The sequence below is a fragment of the Pseudopipra pipra genome, chromosome 2 (genome assembly GCF_036250125.1).
Source record: "Pseudopipra pipra isolate bDixPip1 chromosome 2, bDixPip1.hap1, whole genome shotgun sequence".
Lineage (NCBI taxonomy): Eukaryota > Metazoa > Chordata > Aves > Passeriformes > Pipridae > Pseudopipra > Pseudopipra pipra.
Window position 1 is genome coordinate 84,899,179 of NC_087550.1, and position 21,297 is coordinate 84,920,475.

Below are 21,297 nucleotides of genomic sequence, written 5' to 3' on the forward strand. Positions count from 1 at the left end.
ACTACCTGAGTGTCATTCCTATGTACACATTAGGAGAGTGTCACTAAACCCATTTTATAGACTGAGGCAGAAAGACGAAATGATCTGCCTCATGTAAGACAATAAGTCAACGGTATATTGCATGAATCTACACAGCTATGTAATGCTGGCTCCTTCCCTGAAGTCCCAAACCTACATAACTTGCGTTCATTACAGTTGTAATAGTTAATACTGAGCATTTCTGTAAATCATACTCCTGGTCTTGTGACTTTAACATCCAGAAAACAGAAAGCCACAAGTTCATTGATATCCTGGAAATGTCTTACTACCTTCAGTGTATCAGCATTGAAGTCTGTAGCAAGCTAGATCCACTTCTACATGACCATTAACTGTGCTAATGTTAAAGCCAAAATTGCACTTATTGCCATCTTTTCCTTCATTGTCTACATACATACACCTACTGGTATCTCATGTGAGTGAGAAATACTCCTAGAAAATGGCTTCATTCTCTTCACAGTCCCGATTCCCTCCTTGAGCACAGTTTACCTCACACAGCAACTGAAGCAGAGGTTCTGTGGCAAGAATGTACATGATAATATAAGATGGAACCACATGAGATTGCTTCATTAAAGATTCTAAGGCTATGTATTTGGCAATTTAAATTCTGTCAAGTTTTGAGGGATTTGTTTATTAATGTTTTTGTGTATATGTACATCTAAATCCCTCCTCTCAAGAGGTCTTTTTGTAACCAGGAAGAGAGGCAAATTGGAAACTTCATGAAATCTAGGAAATCCACTGCAAAAGGCTGACATATTTAGGAAATATTCAAATATTGTACTGAGTCATACCTAGGGAAAACAATAAGATGATTCTTTTCCCCAAGAATCTGTTAGAAAAACAGTTTGCACTTTAGTTGCCTAAAATATCAGAAATCACAGTAGGGAAACCAGTTAGAATGAAAATCATAGCAGAAAAGGTCATTTGCCTGCTATGCCATCAAAGTGGCATCGGCTACAGTCAGCTCATGCCCAAGTGATCCATGTTCTGTAAAGTGTTACTCCAGGACCAACAGTTCTAACCTTTCTGCTACCCCATCTGCTAAGACAAAGGAAGGCAGGAAAACCCATATTGTAGAGTCCTGTGTGAATACACTAGTCATTGAATCACTGTGGAAAAAGAAATCTGCCCCTCTAGAGAAAACAAAGTGGTGGAATCACTGCCATTTGTGCAGTAGAGGACACACAAAGAAGGCACGTGGAAGATACATGTCGTGGAATTGTACATGTCTGTCCAAAGAGAGATATCTACAGAGAAGGTGGCTACATCTGAGCTAGTCTTCTAAGGCACACCTTAGTATGATCACCAGAAGTCTATCTGCTTCCACTGACAAGTTCTGATGTAGCTGTTTGAATTGTAAACATCTGAAGTTAAGCAAAATGAAACAGATGACTAGTTTTTGTAATTCAATCAGGCTAAAAAGGGAGCAAGCCTCCCAGCCACAGAGATTTGTCAGGTGCCAGGCACATAGACATGTAGAACATGAGGCACATGCAGAAATTTAATGTGGAACTAGAGGACCTGCAGCCCCTCAGACTTCAGCAGAGTTTGAGAAGTAGTCAAGAGTCCTGTGTTAAGGTTTTGGAACTAAGCGCCTAAATTCCTCTGAAGTCTAACTTCAGAGTGAGGCATTAAGTCCCTTTTTTAGATCCAACTTTTTTGGATACAACCTTGTATTTTTATAGCCTCTTGGTAGCAATTATAAACCAGCAATTAAATGTAAGAGTAGGATCATTACCCTTAATCATATTGGTAATGAAGTCTGAGTATTTGATTCAGGGAAATGAAATTACATACATTTCCTTTTGTTCTGTTATCCAATCTCTAGTAATTTACATGTGGTCCTTGAATGTAGCTCTGTCTTTCTGTGGTTGCTCCTGCAGACTTAAGTATACAAATTTCTCTCTAACTTTAACTGGACTTTTGGATATGCAGACAATATAGAACAGAACCACACATCATGGTAAAATTTCCAGAGTTCATGGGTATTCATGCCAGCAGATACTCAGACCTGTTTCCTGTGTACCTCCTCATAATTTTCAGATGTTAGCAGTCCAAAAAATAGTAGTCTAAGAGAGAAGCTACTCAAGAAAGAAGGGAAAATTTTAGTGACAATTCATGAGGAATTTGTTACTGTGTTTATTTTTATCTAATTAAATTCAGAGAGAACTAGAGACATTAGCCAAAAATGCTGATTGCAATAGGGTCAAAGTATAATTTCTTTTTGAATTAAAAATAAATTTTTATGCAAAGAAGAAGAAAAATATACCCAAAGACAAGAGAGAAGAAATTTTCCTCAGAACTGTCAATGGTTTCAGAAAGCAATAGAACAAGTAGCCACTTGAAAAAAACATGCTAATTAATGAAAATGAAGTGGAAAAAAATTCTCTTCTTAACAGCCAAATTGCCAAAAAAACTTATCTCTCTTTTCTACATCTAAACTGAATATGAATAGACAAAAGTAAGAGTGTTAAAACATATTTGTTTATAAATAGCTTTTAGACAGTCTTCTAGCGAAGATAGTCTTTCAGGACACTGTTATCACTTTTTATTTTTTCTGGTAGCTCTTACAGTACGTGCTACTGACAACCATTCACTGCCCACGTATCTTTAAGAGACAAAAAGGAAGGATTTATTTTCTTATAATAGCCTATCTCTTACATAGTTATTGACAGGAAAAACAGGATGTCAGTTTGTGGTGTTGGCTTAGAGAAAAACAGTAATCATGATGTGGGAATATTGTACCAACTGCTTTCCAGTTATGTTCCAGGTCATAACTCCAATAAATGCAAACACTTGCAGAAAATGCAAGGTTAGAAAAGTTACGTAGAGGTTCTGACTTCAGCATATACAATAAGCTGCAGACAAGAAAGAATAGAGAGATTCTGGGAGGACCTGGGGGAAGGGCTGTGATATGGAACCACCCTTCTCATAAGGCAGATGAAGTTTAAAGGCAACTTACATGTCAAACAACTGGTTTTCAAACAAGACAAGTCTAACCTAACTCTTGTGACTACATTGGAAGTTTAGAACATGATCCACAGACTGTAACCTAACAAAGACTTCCAACCAACACAGTCTGCTTTGCCGTTGTTGATGAAACAATGCAGTGCATGGAAGCAAGAGGATTCCCTAGGTATAATTTCCAACATCAGAAAGCTGAATTACAACTAGAAAGAAGAAAACTATAGGAGGAAATTATATGTAGCATACCAACGAGAAGGGACATAGGAAATACTCCTTAATCACCTGAAAAACAAAAGCCTGATGCAGTACCTTTCCTATTGATTTGAACAGACAACAGATCAGGGCCATCAAATACAATCCCTAGAACATTCCACTATGAAGGCTACTATATTCCTCCTGACAGCAAGGAAAAATTATCAATCAATCCTTTGAAAAAACAGAACACCAAACACAATCATCATACTAGTAGATGGGGTGCAAAACTAATTTCTAATTAACCATCACTAAGCTACAACTTACTCTGCACAACTTACATAAAAGCCAATGAGAGAACTGTAAGTGAAATTAAATGACTGCAGAGTAAGATGCACGACTTTGACTCTTTGCAAGGAAAAAGTGAGTAAAGTGCTTGAAAAAGAAAAAGCATTAAATAGAGAAGAAAAAGCTTTGCTTTAACATGGAGAAATGCCTTGTTACTCTTATTCCCTTCGGTAGTAGTTATTCTGTGTATCCGTTAACACATGGTTACAAATATTTATAAGTTTATTCATATCTCACTGTTACAAGATGTACATTCATATCATGTGATTCAACATAATACACTCCAAAAATGAAACTCAACATGTCTGGTGAATTCATGTAGGAGCATGCTGGCATAATTGAAATCTAAAAAAAAGTTGTTTGCTTGTTCTTTTTTCTCTTTTGCCACAAAAAAAAGGGGTTACAAACTTTTAAGATGAGTTGATTTTGGAGATTTTTTTGTTTGTTTCATTTTAGCAATCCCTGAAATGTCTGTAAACTCAGACACACTGTGTGTATATAACCAAAATAATGCTCTGGTACTGCAAATCACACTGGCTGCTCATATTTTCGCAAAAGCAACAGGTTTTTAAAATATAAAAATAAATGCAAAGCATTGTCAAATTTACACTCAACATAATTAAAATAATACACATTTAGAAATTTTCAAACAAAAATAAATAAAACATCGACATACATTAATACAAACAAATAGAGATATTTGCCTGTCTTTGATGTAATTAACACATACCATAAGCCTAGATTCATGAAAGTATTGCCTTTCAATAAATATCTTCAGCTTCAAAATCTGATATTTTCTACATTCTTCAACTGATTTTAGTTAAATATCAATTTTCAAAATAAGGTGTATGAACTGCATCAAGTTTGAATTATTTACTGGAAATCAGCAAATTTCTAGGCTGATTTACTAAAATTAGGCACCGACTTTTAGCATCAAATCTGTGTAACAGACAAAATTTGAGGGATATTTTGTATCATATCCCTCTTGAAGAATGCCTCAAACTCCAAAGCCTATGGCCTTCGACTGACCTGGCTAGAAAGGCCAACTAGCAAAAATAACCAATATAATATTGGTCACAACTTTGGACAGGACCCATGTTGTACCCTTTAAAGATGTGACTTAAAAGATGCCATTTTATAAAAAACATGAGTCATAAAGCAGAAGGCTCTATTCATCTCTTAAGAAGAGGAGATCACATTCTGTAGCATACCACATTTCTTTTAGATTTTTTTCAGTTTCCAAGCAATACCAGGCCTTCTTCAGTCCTACCACATCTTGCTGCAACCAGTAGAGACTTTCAAGTGACCAAATGAGAAGCTGTTGCCATGTTATTCACAGCTGTTTGGAAACTCGTTTGCCATGGAAATTCTATCACATGGGGGAAAGGAAATGACATAAGAGAGTGAGTAGGTTGCTTCCAGATGAGAAGCGGGGCATTTCAACCATCCATTTTAACCAGGAACACAAAAAATTTCCAACCATATTGGTTGTGCGCACTTGGTAGAGTTGAGTACAATTAGCAATTACAAGGACATCATCTGAATAATTAGATATTAGATATTACAAAAATAAGCACATTTATAAGAAATATGTGTAATCTATTCTTCCTATACTTTGAAAGTTTTCCTTAAACGAAGGGGAAAAAAATCCTGCCAAATCAATACTGTCTCCAAAAACTAATATTATCTTTTTAATAATAAAAAAATTATTTTGCCTAGTACATTTAAACAAGCAGAAACATGCGTATTTTTTTGTCACCAATTTTAAAAAAAAGAATCCATATTCTGGCTTTACCTTAGGGACTTGGACTTTCGTCAGACTACATCTCTGTTTTATTTGACTCAACAGTCCCAATGTGTCAATGTTATGTCAATTCAAAATCATGTCTTATTATTATTTTATAGGCAAACATAGGACTAAAAGACATAGCAGATAAAGCATGCAAAGAATTGACATCTGTACATTTGGTCTGTGTGAAAAATTTATAGTAGGGGAAGTTGGAAATCAGGGTTTCCAAGCAATTCGTGCATGCTGTTGGGAACTCAGAAATTTGGTTGCAGCCTTAACACTGAAACAACTCAGCCCCACTGAGCCATAAACCAAATTCCCACTGACATATGGGGTCAGAGCGTTGGGCAGTAACTACATGTTCTGTGGAAATAACTCATGGGCAAATTCTGCCACTCCAAAACAAAGTCTCAAATGTGCCATTTGAGACTTGCCTGAAGTCAGAGTTTAAATTTCTAGGAGCAGGGCCTCTGCTACATAGAAAGTTGTCTACCACCACAAAGTTCATGTCAGATTGTGATCTGGGGGATGTTCCTACATTACAAAAACAAAAGTAATAATACTCAGTGCTGACAAAAGGTGATGGAACCTGGCCCTTGATTTATATGCTTTAATTTCTTAAAAAATGGGGATAATAATTCTTACCTAGCTCATAATGGGTGAGGATTAAATAATAGACATTTATACAGTGCTTTGCAAATAAACATTATATAAGTGCTAAGTATTATGATATTAACCAAAATGTCACTACATCTATATGACCCTACTAAGCAAAAAAACTTTCAGTATAATTTTTTTCACATGTTTCCAAGTCAATAAAAATGAGCCATGGAGTCAATTTGCTATTTTGATACAAATAAATGAAGTGTTTAAGCTCATGTGACAGTTTCAAAAAAAAAAAAAACCAGAATGTATTTTTTCCATTATAAAGGGGTCCACTCAATGCATGAAGCCTTTTTTATAGACTTGTTTATAAACAGCATTTTTCATTTGGCATTCATTCAAGTTATTTTTCAAATACCAGACAGAACTTTTGAGAAAGGTTCTTTACCAATCCACATACACTAAATGAGGGCCTCCTCCAAGGAAACTCTGCTCAGTGGCTGCTGTTCTGATGATCTTGGAAATCTCACTCTTCTCAAATGAAAGATTACACAAGGATCAGGCTGGACGATGGCAGACAATAAATGAGGCTTGGCATGCCTGAGAATCTAAAACGATTACAATACTTTTAAACTTTAATAAGCACCTCAGGACCATTATTATGTTGTCTTCAATCTCCAACCTACTTAAGAAAAATAATTAAACAATAAACTAACAAACAAAAGAGAGACACCACATTAACAGAGATGGAGTAGATGCTTTGGTCCAGAATCTCAACTTGTATGATCACTGGAGTTCCACATGGTGAATGGAGCCACAGTGACTTACACTTAGAGAAAAGTACAGTCCAGTACACAGTAGCCAAGATAGGATGCCTCATTTCTTCCCAATGATGTAAGGATGACAAGAAGAGAAGACCACCTATGTGCATCATCAAAAACAAAGCTTTTATGCCACCACTGATGAAATCAGCCCATTCAAGAAATAAGCAAAGCAGAACTGGTTTCAGTGACAACCCTTACATAGTGCACCTTTTCATTTCCTTTCATGCTAAATGAAATGCAAGAGCAGCATGAAACACCTTGGTAGATTCACAGCAACACCCTGCCCCTCTCCCCAGGCCAATCTCTGGTACCTCCTTCAAAACAGGCTAAGCTGATAAATCTTGCCACCTTCTTCTCTTCTGTGTAAAGAGCAAGAATGTCCTTGAGACATTCATTGAAAGCAATCAGAAAAAACTATAAGAATATTTCATTCTGGAAAGATGTATGCTACCCTACCAGCCTTGTTTCATCTTAGCAGGGAATTGTATTCATGTTTCCACTCTTTTTTGAATACAAGAAAGAACCAAAAATTCTGAGACAAATCTACAAGCATTTTTTGCTGTGTTTGTACCTAGTAAAACAGTAAAGGTGGAAAAGTTATTCCTTCCCATACAAGGTGGATGCATACTGCATGTGCATCCTGTAAGACTGTGAGATTGGTAACACTTCTCAGCCTCACGCAGATATCTGAGAAGATTCAGGTCCCAAGCCTGCACTTTCAACCACTTCATTCTGTGGAATTATTCAAGGTTGAAAATCCCTCCTTTGTGAAAGTCCAGCACAGGACTGGAAAAAATCACGTAAGCTTCTTTTAAGGTCTCAAAAGAGGATCTGAAATGGTAATGATTAGATCACAGGTACAGATAACAAGCAGCCCTTACTCAATCAAAAGCTCTATACTTTAACACTGTGAATCTAATTCTCCTTGAATGCTGTGGGTACCAGTACAACAGGTTACTTACTATAGCCTAAACCATCTCTGTAGTTATGTTTATTATTTTTCAGATCTGCATTTTAGAAGTGCTGGAACCACTCCAAATATTTCTCATTTTAGCCAGAAATTCATACGTCATCATGAATAACATTTTATTTTCTAGGTAATGTTTTATTTCAAAAAAAAATTTCTTAATTGCCTGAGATTTGGTCTGTATTTCTCAGCAAGAAGTAATGCTACCTTAATATTTTAGCCTTGCTTTAAAAAGGTGCTAGGCTTTTACAGAGAGGTAAAAAAGGCAGGCAACATTTATCAGGCCTAGCAAATCAAAAATATAACTACTTATCATGTAGTAAGTAGAAGAGAAATGGCACAACTTTGACATTGCAGAAACTTTGATTGCTAGAAAATATCGGAATTTGAGGGAGAAACAAAAAAACCAAATTAAGAAGAAGAAAAGTGTCTAAAATTATCCTAAGCATGAATTTTTGTCCTATGATAATATTTGGATTTTATAAATATCAGCAAAAGCCAAAACTAGCAATGGATTGCTAAACAATACATAAAAAGCAGGCCTAATAATGGTACTATTGAGAGGATAACCTTCCATCAACGCAGACCTTGGTAACAAAGGCAAAAAATAGCTTTTTAGATGAAGACAAAACCAATATTTGTACCTTCTTCTCTCCTCTCAAACAAAAATTTAAAAAACCCCCAAACCTAATTAGAAGTCAATAACATAAAAAGTAAAACTGGGAAGTGGGGTCAGTAAACTCAGACACTTTGGTAATATAATTTAAAGAATTTCCCTGCTCCCCAGTCTTGCTGGATTTATCGTAGTTACTTTGCTTAAGCATTAGCTTAATACTTGGCATCTAAATCACAGGCAAAAATTAAAATGGCCAACTATTGAACTTGTCCGCTTCTACAAAACACTTCTATGGGTTGTTTTAGTTTGTTTGATTTTGTTGTTGGGGAGTTTTTTTAATTAAAATTATTGTGAAAATGTCACATAGTCTTTTCATCCTGTTTCCCAAAAATATGGCACATTAATTTGACTAGAAGTCATGGCATCTACCTTTTCCCATATGTGATACAAGCAGCTTTATCCATTCATAGAAGATTCAGACTGTCATTTTGGCAAAGAGCTGCAATGCACCAGTCTGACCATAAAGGATTTAAGTTACGCTTCTTGCAGAATCGGTTATTAACAGAATAAGTACGGCTATTTTTTTTAATCTATAATATTTACAGTATTGCACTTTACTGCACCTAATTGCATTTCACTAAAATTAATGCTGCATCAGTATTATGTCTTAAAACGATATGTCCATCTTTTTTGTATAATTCATTCTTTCTACATCCTCTAAAACAGTAAGATTGTGATTCAAAGATCCAGGCATTTGGAAAAAAATATTGAAAATCTGACCTCTTTCCATGGCTCAATGCATCTCTGAGTTCAGGTGATTCTGGCAAAACAGGTGCATTTCTTATTGTTCCCATTTTTCAAGTTATCACTAACAATTAATAACTTCTAGTCTCTCTCTTTTTCTCCTTTCAAAGGACACAGACATTTGAGACACGCTTTTTTTTTTGTTATTGCTGCTTTTTTTTTTTTTTTTAGGAAAGAAAATAAGTAAAAAAAAAAAAAAAAAAGAAAGAAAAAAAAACCTGCCTTGCCTCAGATCTGAAATTCCACATTTAAATTCAAACCAGTTCTGCAGCAGCAGCTCCTCAGTGATGGAAGAGATTCATGGCAGTGAAATAATACTGTTGGCAACAAAGAAATGTCATCTTTAATGGAGACCAGCCCCAAGGATTTATTATTTATTATTATTACTATTTGTTTTGTTTAGTTTCGTTCTAATATATTTCTGATCTTCAAAACGTGTTTAGTTTGACACATGCACAAGGTAGCAAAACTGACAGCAGCAGATGACGTTATGCCGGAGCGATCACTTTTGCCAGGGTCAAAAATCCAAAGTGTCCCCAATGTTCACAGATTAACATAATTTAGAGATCGTTTCCTTTCTTTTTTTTTTTTCCTTTTCTCTTTTTGTCAATTTGTTTAAACTTTGTTTTCTCTCTCCTCCCACCTACTTTGTCCTCCGAGGAGTCTCTGACTCGTGGGTGCGTGTTTGCTGCGCGTGTGTGTGTGGATGTGTCCGCGGAGCGTCCCCACCGCGCCACGCGGCACGTCCGCGGCCGCCGAGTCCCTGGGGGCGAGCGGGCGAGGAAAGCGGCTGGAGGGTGCAGCCGCCGAGCGCTCGCAGACCTCGGGGAAGGGGGAAGAAACAAACAAATAAAAAAAAAACAAAATAAGAAAGAGAAGGCGGCAGGGAGGCCGGAGCGCTCGCTGCTCGCCCTGCGGCCGGGGAGGAGGAGGAGTATGATGAGGAGCGGGGGGGTCAGAGCGGCGGTCCGTGCGGGTCACACACACGCCCGCCGCGGGCACCTGGGGCGGGGTGTGGGGGGAGGGGCTCGGGTGAAGCGTGTCAGAGCCCCAGGGCCTCGGCGTGCTTCCGGGCCTTCAGCCTCAGGTCGGCGATGCTGGAGTTCTTGCTGTTGCTCTTGGCGGCAGCGGCCACCACGGCGGCGGCGGAGGCGGACTCCGCCAGGGAGGCGATGGGCAGCCCGAAGGGCGGCGGCGGGAACATCAGGTAGGGCGCGTGGGCCGCCAGGTGCGGGTGCAGGTGCGGGTGCGCGTGGGCCACGCCCTCCAGCTGCAGCTGCGCCTGGACCTGGGCGGCGGCGGCGACAGAGACACGGCGTGAGCCCCGAGGCCATGGAAACGGGCACGCAGCCCCCCCGCCCCATCCCACCCCACCTCCCCCGTCCCGACCCTTCTGGGGAGCCCGGCGACTGAAAAGATCAACTTGTGAGCGGAGCCCCCCCGCAGTCAGGACGATAAACCTCCGCTCCGCACTCAACCAGGGGCCCAGAGAGACGCTTAACCCTCCTGCTCATGACTTTAAATAAATGAATAAATAAATAAATAAATAGTAAGTATGCGGCCCAACGCATGGGCGCCAACAAGTGTTAAATAACTAATTTTTTTTTTTTTTCAGGCTTTTTTTTTTTTCCAAGGATGTTTATTTATACCTTGCTAAAACTCCTTGGCCATGGGTCCCTTCTATACCCGACTGGTGTTTGCTTTGGAGCTTTCTCGACCTACACAAACACATTGGGTTGACTGAGAGATTTCAGCTCCGGGTAGGTTCGAGGAGGAATGGGGGAGAGTTTATTTATGTATTTAATTATTTTCGTCCAAATATGCCTTTTAAAAATCAATACAATTAATCTGTCAGCTCCACGTGTCTCTGAGACGGAGAAGGTGGTGGAGAGTCCCTTTGGGCTGGGAAAAAATCAATTTCCCGATTAATTGACCAAAAAAAAAAAAAAGAAAAAAAAAAAAAGGGAGAGTTACAAGGGGCTAGAGGCGGGACGGAATTTCATCTCCCTCTGCCCGGTTTTCCCCAGCGGCCTTCCCTGGGGTGCTGCACCTCACTGGGACATGGACCTGGGCCCTGCAGTGGCGTCGGTACCTGCGCTCCCCCCGCCCCTGTTCCAGCTGACCATCCACTGGCAGAGCATCTGGGAGCAGCCTCCCCAACTCCGGGGCGGCCTCGTCCACGGGAAGAGGGCAGATCTCAACAGCCCTCCTGGGACTGACTGAAGAGGAGAACGACAGCGCAAGGGTCCGCATAGTTTTTCTCCCTGATGGTTTCGCGCATCGGGTGGAAGACCCTTCTCCCGCAGCGCTATCTGGCTCTAGGCGGAGACCGAAGCCCCCTGGACGGCTCGGGACCGAGCCGGTCCATCCCCGCAGAGTGCGGGCGGGCTTGCCCGGGCGCTTCCCGCCCCAGGAAGGCGATGCACCCCGGGAGGCCAGTTCGGTGTGCGGGCGGCCCTGGGGCCGTGTACCAGCTCATCACATCGCAGCCGAGGGGCCCTGAGCACCAGCGGCGCCTCCTGGGGCTGCGGGACCCCCGCGCTCGGCCTCCTACCCAGTCCCGAGGGGCGCTGAGCTCCCGAAAGCCGGGCGGAGGCTCCTTCACCAAGTTTTACAGCCTGTTTTAAATACGTGCCAACTTCTATATAAATGGCACTTGTAAACGTGTCCGGCTTACTCCCGTGCAAACGAAAGAGGGTCAGAGCTTGCTGGGGAAAAGTAAAATAAAACCGAAGCTAACTACCTGTTGGAAAGGCATCCTCAGGGCTCCCATATTCACATAAGGGGCTACTCTGCAGGCGTCTAAATGGCTGGCGGTTCCCAGGATCACACCTGCGGGGAGAAACAGGACCGGGTGAGCAACGAAGGCGCCCCAGGATCCGCGGCCGACCCCTCCTGGCAGGCCCACACCCCTAACCCACCTTTGTGCATCTGGTTTTCCTGCTTTCGGCACTTTGCTCTCCTGTTCTGGAACCATACCTGTGAAAAGAAAATGCAAACAAAACCAAAACAACAACCAAAAATGGAGGTGGCTTAGGAAGCTGCTAAGGGAGCATTATCCCAGGGGCTAGGGTTGGAGAGGCGAGGCGAGTGGCTCCGCACAACTTTACTGAGGTCTCTCCTCGGGAGCAGCCGAGGGGGAGAGCTCGGTCCCAGGTGTAGTGAACCCCTCTGAGTGCTGCAGTGGGGCTGTTCGGGGGCCAGGGATGGGGGGGCGGTCCCTGATCCCACGGTTTCTCAGCGGAACCTAGGAGTTGGGAAGCACCCTCGCAGCCGGGCAGACCGGGAGCCGGCCGCTCGGCATCGAATCTCGGAGGCCCCCGTGTCCCCTGGACGGCCAGTGGCGGTCTTTGTGCCACCCGTCTGGAGCGAGGGGCCGCTCCCACTAACACTGAAAATGAGACCACACGCAGGACGGGTGGGACCCTCGCTCCCTTCCTAGTCACACCTTAATCACCCCGGGGAACTGCCAGCGTGGACAAGGTCAGACTCTAGGGTCTGGCCCCTAAGAGACCGGACCTCCTGCTCTCTCCTGAGCTGGGCTTGGAATGGATGATCTCCGCCAAGATGTGAGACACTATGAGTTTGCACAAAAGGGTCCGAATCATTCCCCATTCTCCGAATGTTAAAAGAAAACAAAATTCGCTACTGCTGACTTCTTGACAGACAAGAGCAGCATCTTTTGCAGGCTGCGATGTAAAGGGCTTATGTCCCTAAGCGAGAAACGCCTGTAATCCGATAATCCTGCCCCAATTCCAGTCGTTCTCGCTCAAACAAGCGCAGAACTTGCAGTTGCCACTGCGCCTCCCGCTCCTCTTTTCCAGGGGCATTTCAGACCTTCATTACTTTTCCCCTTCTGCACTGCTTGGTTAGCAGCTCTCCCCAAAGCATCGTCAGAGGCACCAACCAAAATGTTTTGCGGACCCTTGTCTCTACACCAAAACTACCGAATATGGACAAACATTGACTTTCACCGCTGATAAAATCTTGTAGCTAAGTAAACACCTACACCCTTTGATGTTCTTGCATTTGCCAAGAGATCATACGGTTAATTAATACTAACTGCACTTCCTACATCAAATTTTCCCTTCAAGCTTTCTTCAATTGCCTTAATGATGGTCATTTACAACGGAGTAATTAGTGCAAAGAAAGGCTTCCGAAGGCATTAATTACCTCGGGTACCTCAGTGATTTTCTTAAGTAGGAATTGGCCTTCTCTGATTTAGAGCGCCATTCTTCCTGCCTAGGGTGTCCGTGCGGGGAGCGCACAGTGAGCGACTGTGGAGCGCCGCGGCTGCGGGCAGACCAATGGACGGACAGACCGACTCATCCACCGGTCCCGATCCCTGACGGCTGTCGCCAGCGCAGCCCTCCCCGCGCTAACCGGGCATCACTGCCGCATCGCTGCCCTGTACAGCACAGCGCGGCACAAGCTTATTTTTCCCTACCAGCAATACGCAAATATCAACAAGACGCATCGATTCTCCTTTTAACCGGACCGTTAGGGATTTATATACATACATATATTTAAATATGAGCATGCAAAATATTATCAAGCTGTGGCGACAATAATACATTTTTTTACGGTTGTAAATCCTTGCAGGAAATCTCCTTGTGTGTGTTCCCCCCGCCCCCCCGCCTCGCCAAAGCAGTGTAAATTGTCAGAAGGAATTTAAGCAGCGTTTAAACAACTTCTCTTGCAAATCATAACATCTTTCAAACCGAAATTACATTTAAATCTGGAAAACGAAGTGCCCTTTCCCTTCAGCTACGAAAAAATAAGGTTATGAAGAATAAAAGTGATGAATTAGCCACTGCGTTAAGCGATAATAAATCAGGCTTGGTGTGATTCGCGATCAATTCCAATTAGTCATGAATATGCTAAGTAAAGCACAGTACACTGTTTTAGACAGTTATTTCTTCATTAAGGATCACTCAGTGATTTCTTTCACAAATGCTCTAATCTGATTTCCTTTTGATTTCCATTACAGACAGTGAATAATGACATTTAATTTAGCCCTGCACCATAAACCCAAAGATATTTGTTGTAATTGAATTACTGCCTGCTCCTCACTATGGTCTCATAACTTTCAATTATAACCCTGACAGCTGGGTGATATGAGTTTCCAGTACAACACTAAAAATAAAAGGTTAATAAGGACTAGCTATCATAGGAGCTTCAATTTATTTACAGCAAATTTCCACACTAAATTGAAACTATATCCTTTAGCAGCAAGGGACAAGAGGTTCAGATAGGAATTAGAGAACAATTCTGAAAGTATTGGAAAAAAACCCACCTTTTCCTTTTCTCCCTTTTTTTTTCTGCTTCCATTTATTGACGGATATCAACTCTGCTTATTTCCTAATTAATTATCCATTTTTTCCTCTTTCACTCTTTATTTCATTTACAGTTTTATTTTTAGCCATGAAAACCCTTTTTATAAGATTATTAAATTCGGGGGAGTTATATTTCTCATAATCTCTTCCTGATTATTTTTTTTTGTTTTGTTGTTGTTGTTGTGCTAAGATCTGTAAGCACTTGAAGCACCAATTTTCCTCTAACTATGAACATCCAGTTAAGGTGCTCCTCAGTAATAAAGTACTTGAAAGAAAGAGTGCAGAATTCAATTACAAGTAATTTATTTTTATAGAAACAGTACATCAAGGCCTTGGAAAGATATTACAGAGCCCAAGTAAGAAGACCCGGGAAGATGACATAAGAGTTGATGTCCCCTTCAGCAAAAGTTTAATCTTTTCATTAATTTATATGGTATGGTTAGATCAATCTTCCAGGAGAAAGTCGGCCAGAAGCACCCTGAACCCCTGCAATATCCCCTGCAAGCTGTCCTTCCTCAGGCATATGCCCGGCACCATCCCTCGCCCAGCTCGGTTTGTATTGAGAGTCACACGAGCTGAGCGGAGAATAGAGCCTTCGGGGGGAAAAAAAAAAAAAAAAGAAAGAAAAAAAAGAAAACAACCTAGGTACTCCATTTAATTCAAGACATGCCTCCAGGAGACAGTTGTTTAGAGCGAGATGGTGGCTTGCTCGGGCAAAGACGGGCTGAATGGTATACTATCTGTTTGCTTTCCACGGTTAAGGAGGAGGCCAAAGAGATCCTGCTCCCCACTCCAGCTTGGGGCCATATTTCTTAACTTCCCGCTGTGCCCTGGGGGTTAGATCGGGCATGGAGGCCTCCACCTATGCCCATAGAGCCATACCCGTGCCTATGTGTACCCACCCACCCACACCTATAGGCATATATATACATGGGCATATCTTATCTCCAGAGTGTGAAGGCGTTTTGTTCAGTGGTGGGGTTGCCTTGGTGACCTTTTCTTGCATTTGAGCTTGGTTTGTGTCTGTTAGGTCAAGCAAGAATTTTAACCAAGAAGAGATTTCCTTCACGTTTCTCCCGCTCTCTGCCTGCTCGGAGAGCCACAGGTTGATCTTACTAATTATTTCTAGATTTTTTTTGGGGGGGGGGAGTTTGGGTTTTTTTAATATAATATCTGTACATCTGTTTTGTGGAAGCATTCCCTATTTGGACTGGAGGAAGAGGCAGTATTTTTCCTCTGCATCAAACTGAAAATGGAATTTAAAATAATCGATGTGTAGCCACCCAAACAGACGGCTCTGGTGGCCCCAGAACTGCAGCACCCGGATCTATTTTCAAGATTTCGAAGTCTAATTGGCATTTAGCTGTCTCTGAAGCGGGATGGGAGGGACAGGGGGAACCTCCACCAGATGGGGTGCCATGCATTCATAGGCTTGCTGCGCGAATCAGAGCGGGCACCTTTCCACCGGCTCTGGCTAATCCCGTCCCTCAGCACCCAAACCGTCTAGCCTTATTCACGGCGATTGTTTTCTGGGCCTTTTTTTTTTTTTTTCATAACGGCCCCATAAAATAAAAAGCAGGGAAGAAAGTGAGGATTAAAGGAGAGTTAATGGCACGTTTGCAAGGGAAAAAAATAATTAAAAAAAAATGCAGTTGTTCAGTTATCAGAGACTTGTCAACACTATCACCACCCAATGACCATAACCTCCCCACGCCCCCCCACCCCCCCCAAAAAAAAGAAAGTTAAACCAACTCCCTAGGAAACTCAAGGCACGGGCAGATATACCCTGAGCGTAATTACTGTTTGGCAGAACAGGTACAGAGGAGTTGCAAACAGCTTCCCCGTCACACGTCGCCTCTGCCTTCACCTCCCCGCTTTCCAGGAAGCGGGGCACTGTGCTAGGGTCTTCTGGCAGTTAGGAAGTGAGGTGAGGACATTTCCAGGAACAGAGCCTTTCTCTTACCTGAACCCTAGCTTCAGAGAGACCCAGCCTCTGGCTTAGTTCCTCCCTCATGAAGGCATCCGGATAGTGAGTCTCATCAAAAAGTCTTTCCAGCTCATTCAGCTGCTCTAGTGTGAAATTGGTTCTGCTCCTCCTTTGTTTAAGCTTGGTCTGTCCATCTTCATCTTCTGACTTCACATCTTCCCTCTTCTCTTTGCACTCGTAGATACCTGCCAGGAGGGAGAAGGGGAAAACGACATTTAACCTCCCCTCACACTTCTCCGAAGTTCTCTGACACAGGGTTTCCCTCCTCCCCTCTCTTCGTCCTCAAACTTAGCACAACCTGCGGGGATAACCGGCGAGCGGGCGGGGGTCCCCGGGCCGGCCCCGGGGCGGCGAGAGGGGCTGGGGACAGAGCTGGGGGTCCCCAGGCCAGGCTGAGCCCCTCTGCAGGCTCCGCGCTGGGCAGGGGGCACCTCACCCGAGGGCCGGAGGGAGGAAGGGAGCCACGCTGCCTTGCACGTCTGAAGCACTTCAGAAAAAATATAGAGATAAATATAATTTTATTTTCTTTCCAGAGTTAGGAGGAAGCCGCGCCGCCGGTTGGCACGGGCAGTTCGGGGAAGGGGTTGGTAGGAAAACCGCCGGCGCCCTGATACCTCCAGGCGGTGGGAAGAGGCGGGGGAAGAGGGCTTCTCCGTCGACGTTTTTTCCCAAGGTAAAGAGGGTTATGCAAGAAGCTCCCCACCGCTGTCATGGTAAAGCCATGGTGAAAGTATTCGCCTCGTTAAATAAACTTTTCTTGGGCCGGAGGCCGTCCGTCCATCTCCCTCTTATCACCCCTCCTTACCCCAAAATACTTGCCAGCGACTCGAAACCCCTGCTCGGCCCTGCACGGAGCAGCACAATCAAGGGCCGTAGGTGACCCTCAGCCTCTCCAAAAGAGCAGGAACCCTCTCAACCTTCATGGAGTCCGGCGGGGCCCGGGGAGAGTTTGCGACCGGAGGCTGCCGCTGTGCATGCTTGTCCCGAGCAGAGGAGAGGAGGGCTAGGGGGCAGCGGGTATAACAGTACCCCTTTTTTGTCTTGGGAAAGAGGATTTCTTTTGCTTTGGCAAATTATTTCCTAATTTTTTTCCCCCTTTCCTTCATGCCAGGAGCCCTAGAGAGCTGTCCGTCCTTTAAATCCGGCTAACGAAAAGAGGAAGAGTGACGGACCCTGCCATAGGCTGAACCGGTTCCCCGGGATCCCCTGCCTGCCTGGGGCGCCCCGTCGGGTACGCATCCAGCGCAGGTACCGGCAGTCCCGGGACGAGCCTGCTCTCACTACCTCTTTTGTCATGCCTTTACTTCTGGGTGGTGTGGAGCCGGGGGGGGGGGGGTGTGAGTCGCATCCGCGATGCCGAATTAAATCCGTTTTCTCTCACCAAATACACATGTATTATATACATATATATATTTGTATACACACAAAAATGTGTGCATGCACATATATTAACCTATATACTTAGGGGCATCCCAAAATGCAAATGATAAACTGCAGATCGTAAATTAATTAAACGTAATAGAGCATCCTGAACTGCATCTGGGCTTAAGTAAGACCAGACCCAAGAGGAAGCACTCGTTTTCACTTCCAAAATGAAAACTGTCCCTGGCCGTGATCGTTCCTCCGGGCTCCGGGCTGATACCGACTCCACAAAATTTTGGGTAGGATCTGGCCTCCGGTGAAGGGGGTGTTCGCTGGTTGGTTTTAATGGCGTTTTGTTCGCACTTTTCCTGTAAGGGGAATCCCTATGAAAAGACGAGGGTGCTAACCCAGGAAATGTCTAGGGGAAATCAGGCGCGTTCAAAAGCTGTCTCTTTTCCGAGGCTACAGCATGTCCGTGATAGGTATAAAATATTAACTAGCATATCGGTGGGACTGAAATCACACGCCGGAATCAGTTGAAATTAGACTGAAACCTGGTATGAATTTAAACTGTCACAAGCATCTCAGCTCTTTCCAACTCCTCCCTTCCATCCCCACCCCCAGTCCCTCTCCGTAGATTAGATTAGCTAAACATACAAGCCAGAATTTCGATTCAAGGGGGAAAGAGGGGCGCTTTTTTTTGTTGTTCGTTCCCATTCTATTTTTTCTTCCTGAAGCATGCCCTGCTTTCATTTTTTAAAATCGTCTCCTGCGCAAATGATTCCTCTAAACTGAACACTCTCGTTTTGCAGTCTCTCGATCAGAGAAGAAAAATAAGCAGTGCTGAGTGGTACTGGCTTTTGCAGAAATACGGGTACTCGGATATGTGATTGTACCTCATTCCTCTGTTTAGGGAGGGAGGTAGAAAAGAATAGGATATTAAATAAACGTTTGGGCTGTAAATTAAATCGCCCAATGTTATATTAAACAAGATCAAACAGTAGGAAACAGCTGAAAGGCTGGTTGTTGTTCCCCAACCTATTAACCGGGTTTTATTACCCCAAAGTAGCCAGTAGCTCCCCAGGCAGGTCCACCTGTCTAACTTGCCTAGAGACACTTTCTCAACTTTCTAATCCCCTCTCCTTCTTATTCTCCCCTTCCCCTGCGAGCCTGTGCGGGATTTTTAGCTGGCTTCCTTTAAAAATATATTTTTTTAATTTAATTTTCTTTTCGCTAAGAGAAGGAATGGCGTTTTGCCTCTGGAGTGCAGTGCTGCTTTGGCACAGGTGAGAAGAGAGGCAGGGGACCGAGGGCCTTGGCAGCCGGGCCCGATAGTGGCTCTCGGCGCAGGGATGCTCTGTATCACCGGGCCCGGGCAGCTGCCCCACAGTCAGGCTCTTCTCTTCCTTGGCCTCTCCAGCCGGAGCCTTTGAGTAGAATATGCTGACCGACACAAGACAAAATGTTCAGGGAGAGCCTCTCTACATCCCTCTTTCTCCTAAAAGCAGCAGCAGCATCCCGACGGCCCGAAAGCAGGAAGAACAGGTCTCCTAAGGCATTGAAACTCCCCGGACAAGGTTTCCTCGTACAAAAATATACAGATAGACAAAAACGTCTGACGTCCTGCGCTGCCCCCTTCCCCGAAGCGAGTGAACGCCTAACTCACCGGATCGATTTCGGATGTGAACAGGGGCTGGCGGGGGGCAGGACCGAAGTTGTGACTTATTTTTCATGGCTACTTATTTTTCACGGCATACGCTCACGTTATGCATGCAGGAGTACGTGTTTCTAAGCATATGTTCCCGCCGCTGCGGGAGGGAGGTGGCCGGAGGAGGGAGGTAGGATGCAGGAGGCGATCCCACTCGTCCCGCCGGGGCTGGGACCGGGGTCGCAGTGACCGATTCGCCCCCGCTGTGGAAAGTCAGGAACGACCGGGAAGGGGGTCAGGGCTGCCGGCGGGAATCACGGGGCCGAGGGCTCTCAGCCCCGGTCTTACCTTCCGCCGTCCTGCCCGTGTTGAACTCCTTCAGTTTGTCCTTGTCGCTCTCTACATGGTCTTTGAAAAGATGCACCGGGCAATGGTTGCTGGTCTCGGTCATGTCCTGTAGGTTAGAGTCAGAGTTTCCAAGCTCCCTAGAGCGAGCCAACCCACTCTCCAAAACTTCCCTGTACGTGATCGTCTCCTTCTTGTTGCTGCTGCCACTGCCGCTGCTGCTCTCTTTGCTTTTCTGGTCAAAAGATTTGGATACAAAAGCCGTAAGTTCTTCCATGGCTGCCCGATGATCTTATCCACAGAGATCCACTTGTTTTCAATCGGAGATGTGGCCGTCCTCTGCACGCTGTTTTTGCACGTAGAAGATGGGCTGTATAGGGTTAGATCACTCCTGCTGTTATTTATGCCTTTCAATTTGAGATCACACTATTTATACATGGCTACCTCAGCCCAACCCCCAGCTCTCCCTGTCTCCAGCAATTACTGACTGCTCCATAGTCGCAGGCGGACTCCGAGCAGCTATCTCCCCCACCTCAGTCCAGCAATTGGCTTTCTTTTCATTTCATCACTCTTTGGCATCTTTGCACCTTGATTTAGGGAGGCAAAGAGGCAGCAGCGGAAAAGAGGGGGAGAGAGAGAGGGGGAGAGAGGAATAAAAGCGAGGGAGGGGGGAAGAGGAAAACATGAAAATAGGTATCTGCATTCTGTAAATGGGTTGCAGAAATGAAAGTCGAGGAAGACTTAATTGATTGTAAGGACATCCTGTGCGTGGCAACACTGTGAGTAAAAACGGACCCATAGCTAATCAAATAACTGTGCTCCTGCAATTAAATGTATCGCTGTCAAGAGGAAAAGAAAATGAGTGTTCAATAAAAAAGGTAATGAATAAAACGCCGGAGATGTGCATTTGTTGTAATCATTGGAAATTTTACCTGATTTGCTATTTAGCTAATTTCTCTTAATTAAATGGTTAAGATAACCGGCGAAACAAAAATGCTGTTTTAAAAGTGCTGCCTGTTCTGGCTGAGGGTGGGTGAGTGGGTGTGCGGAAGGGGACGTGTGCTGCAGCTAAACTAGTTGCGAGGTGCCTCGGAGATCCGTGTCGGTGCGTTCGGAGGATTTGGAGGGGGTTGCTTAGCCGGAGGGGTGGGGGGTATCCATAGGTAGGGGCTCTCTCCAGATGCGTGTAAACATTGCAGGATCTGTTTTCTTGTTTACTGTTATTATGTTATCTGAAGATACTGTAGGGGAAAATTAAAATCTAAAATGTTCATTTGGATGTAGCGTTATCCAGTTGCATGCAGCAGAAGGGTAATTTGTTATCATAGGAGTTTTTACACGACAAATAGAGCACTAAACCGTTCTTTTTTTTTTTTCCCAACGAAACATACCCTGCTGGATTTAAGATAAAACTGGTAATAATTTCCCCACTTTGTTCTTGGTAGGCTGCAGTTATTTCTGTTGTACTCCTGG

At 43.8% G+C, this 21,297-nt stretch overlaps 1 protein-coding gene across 1 annotated transcript; it reads right to left on the reverse strand.

The window, feature by feature from the left end:
• Nucleotides 1–3,747: 3,747 nt before the first annotated feature.
• On the reverse strand, nucleotides 3,748–20,468 carry SHOX (SHOX homeobox). The gene is made up of 5 exons (XM_064646185.1): nucleotides 19,828–20,468; nucleotides 16,446–16,654; nucleotides 12,068–12,125; nucleotides 11,890–11,978; nucleotides 3,748–10,434 (listed from the first exon to the last, which is right to left on the reverse strand). The coding sequence occupies exons 1-5, from the start codon at nucleotides 20,099–20,101 to the stop codon at nucleotides 10,189–10,191; spliced, it is 876 nt and encodes a 291-aa protein (XP_064502255.1). The 5' UTR covers nucleotides 20,102–20,468; the 3' UTR covers nucleotides 3,748–10,188.
• Nucleotides 20,469–21,297: the final 829 nt, after the last annotated feature.

Coding starts and splice junctions, on each gene's coding strand:
- SHOX (XM_064646185.1), bottom strand. CDS start 20,101: ATGGAAGAACTTACGGCTTTTGTATCCAAATCTTTTGACCAGAAAAGC. Junction 12,126..16,445: donor TCTCTGAAGCTAGGGTTCAG/GTAAGAGAAAGG, acceptor TTCTTTTCACAG/GTATGGTTCCAGAACAGGAG. Junction 10,435..11,889: donor TGAGGATGCCTTTCCAACAG/GTAGTTAGCTTC, acceptor GCCGCCGCCCAG/GTCCAGGCGCAGCTGCAGCT.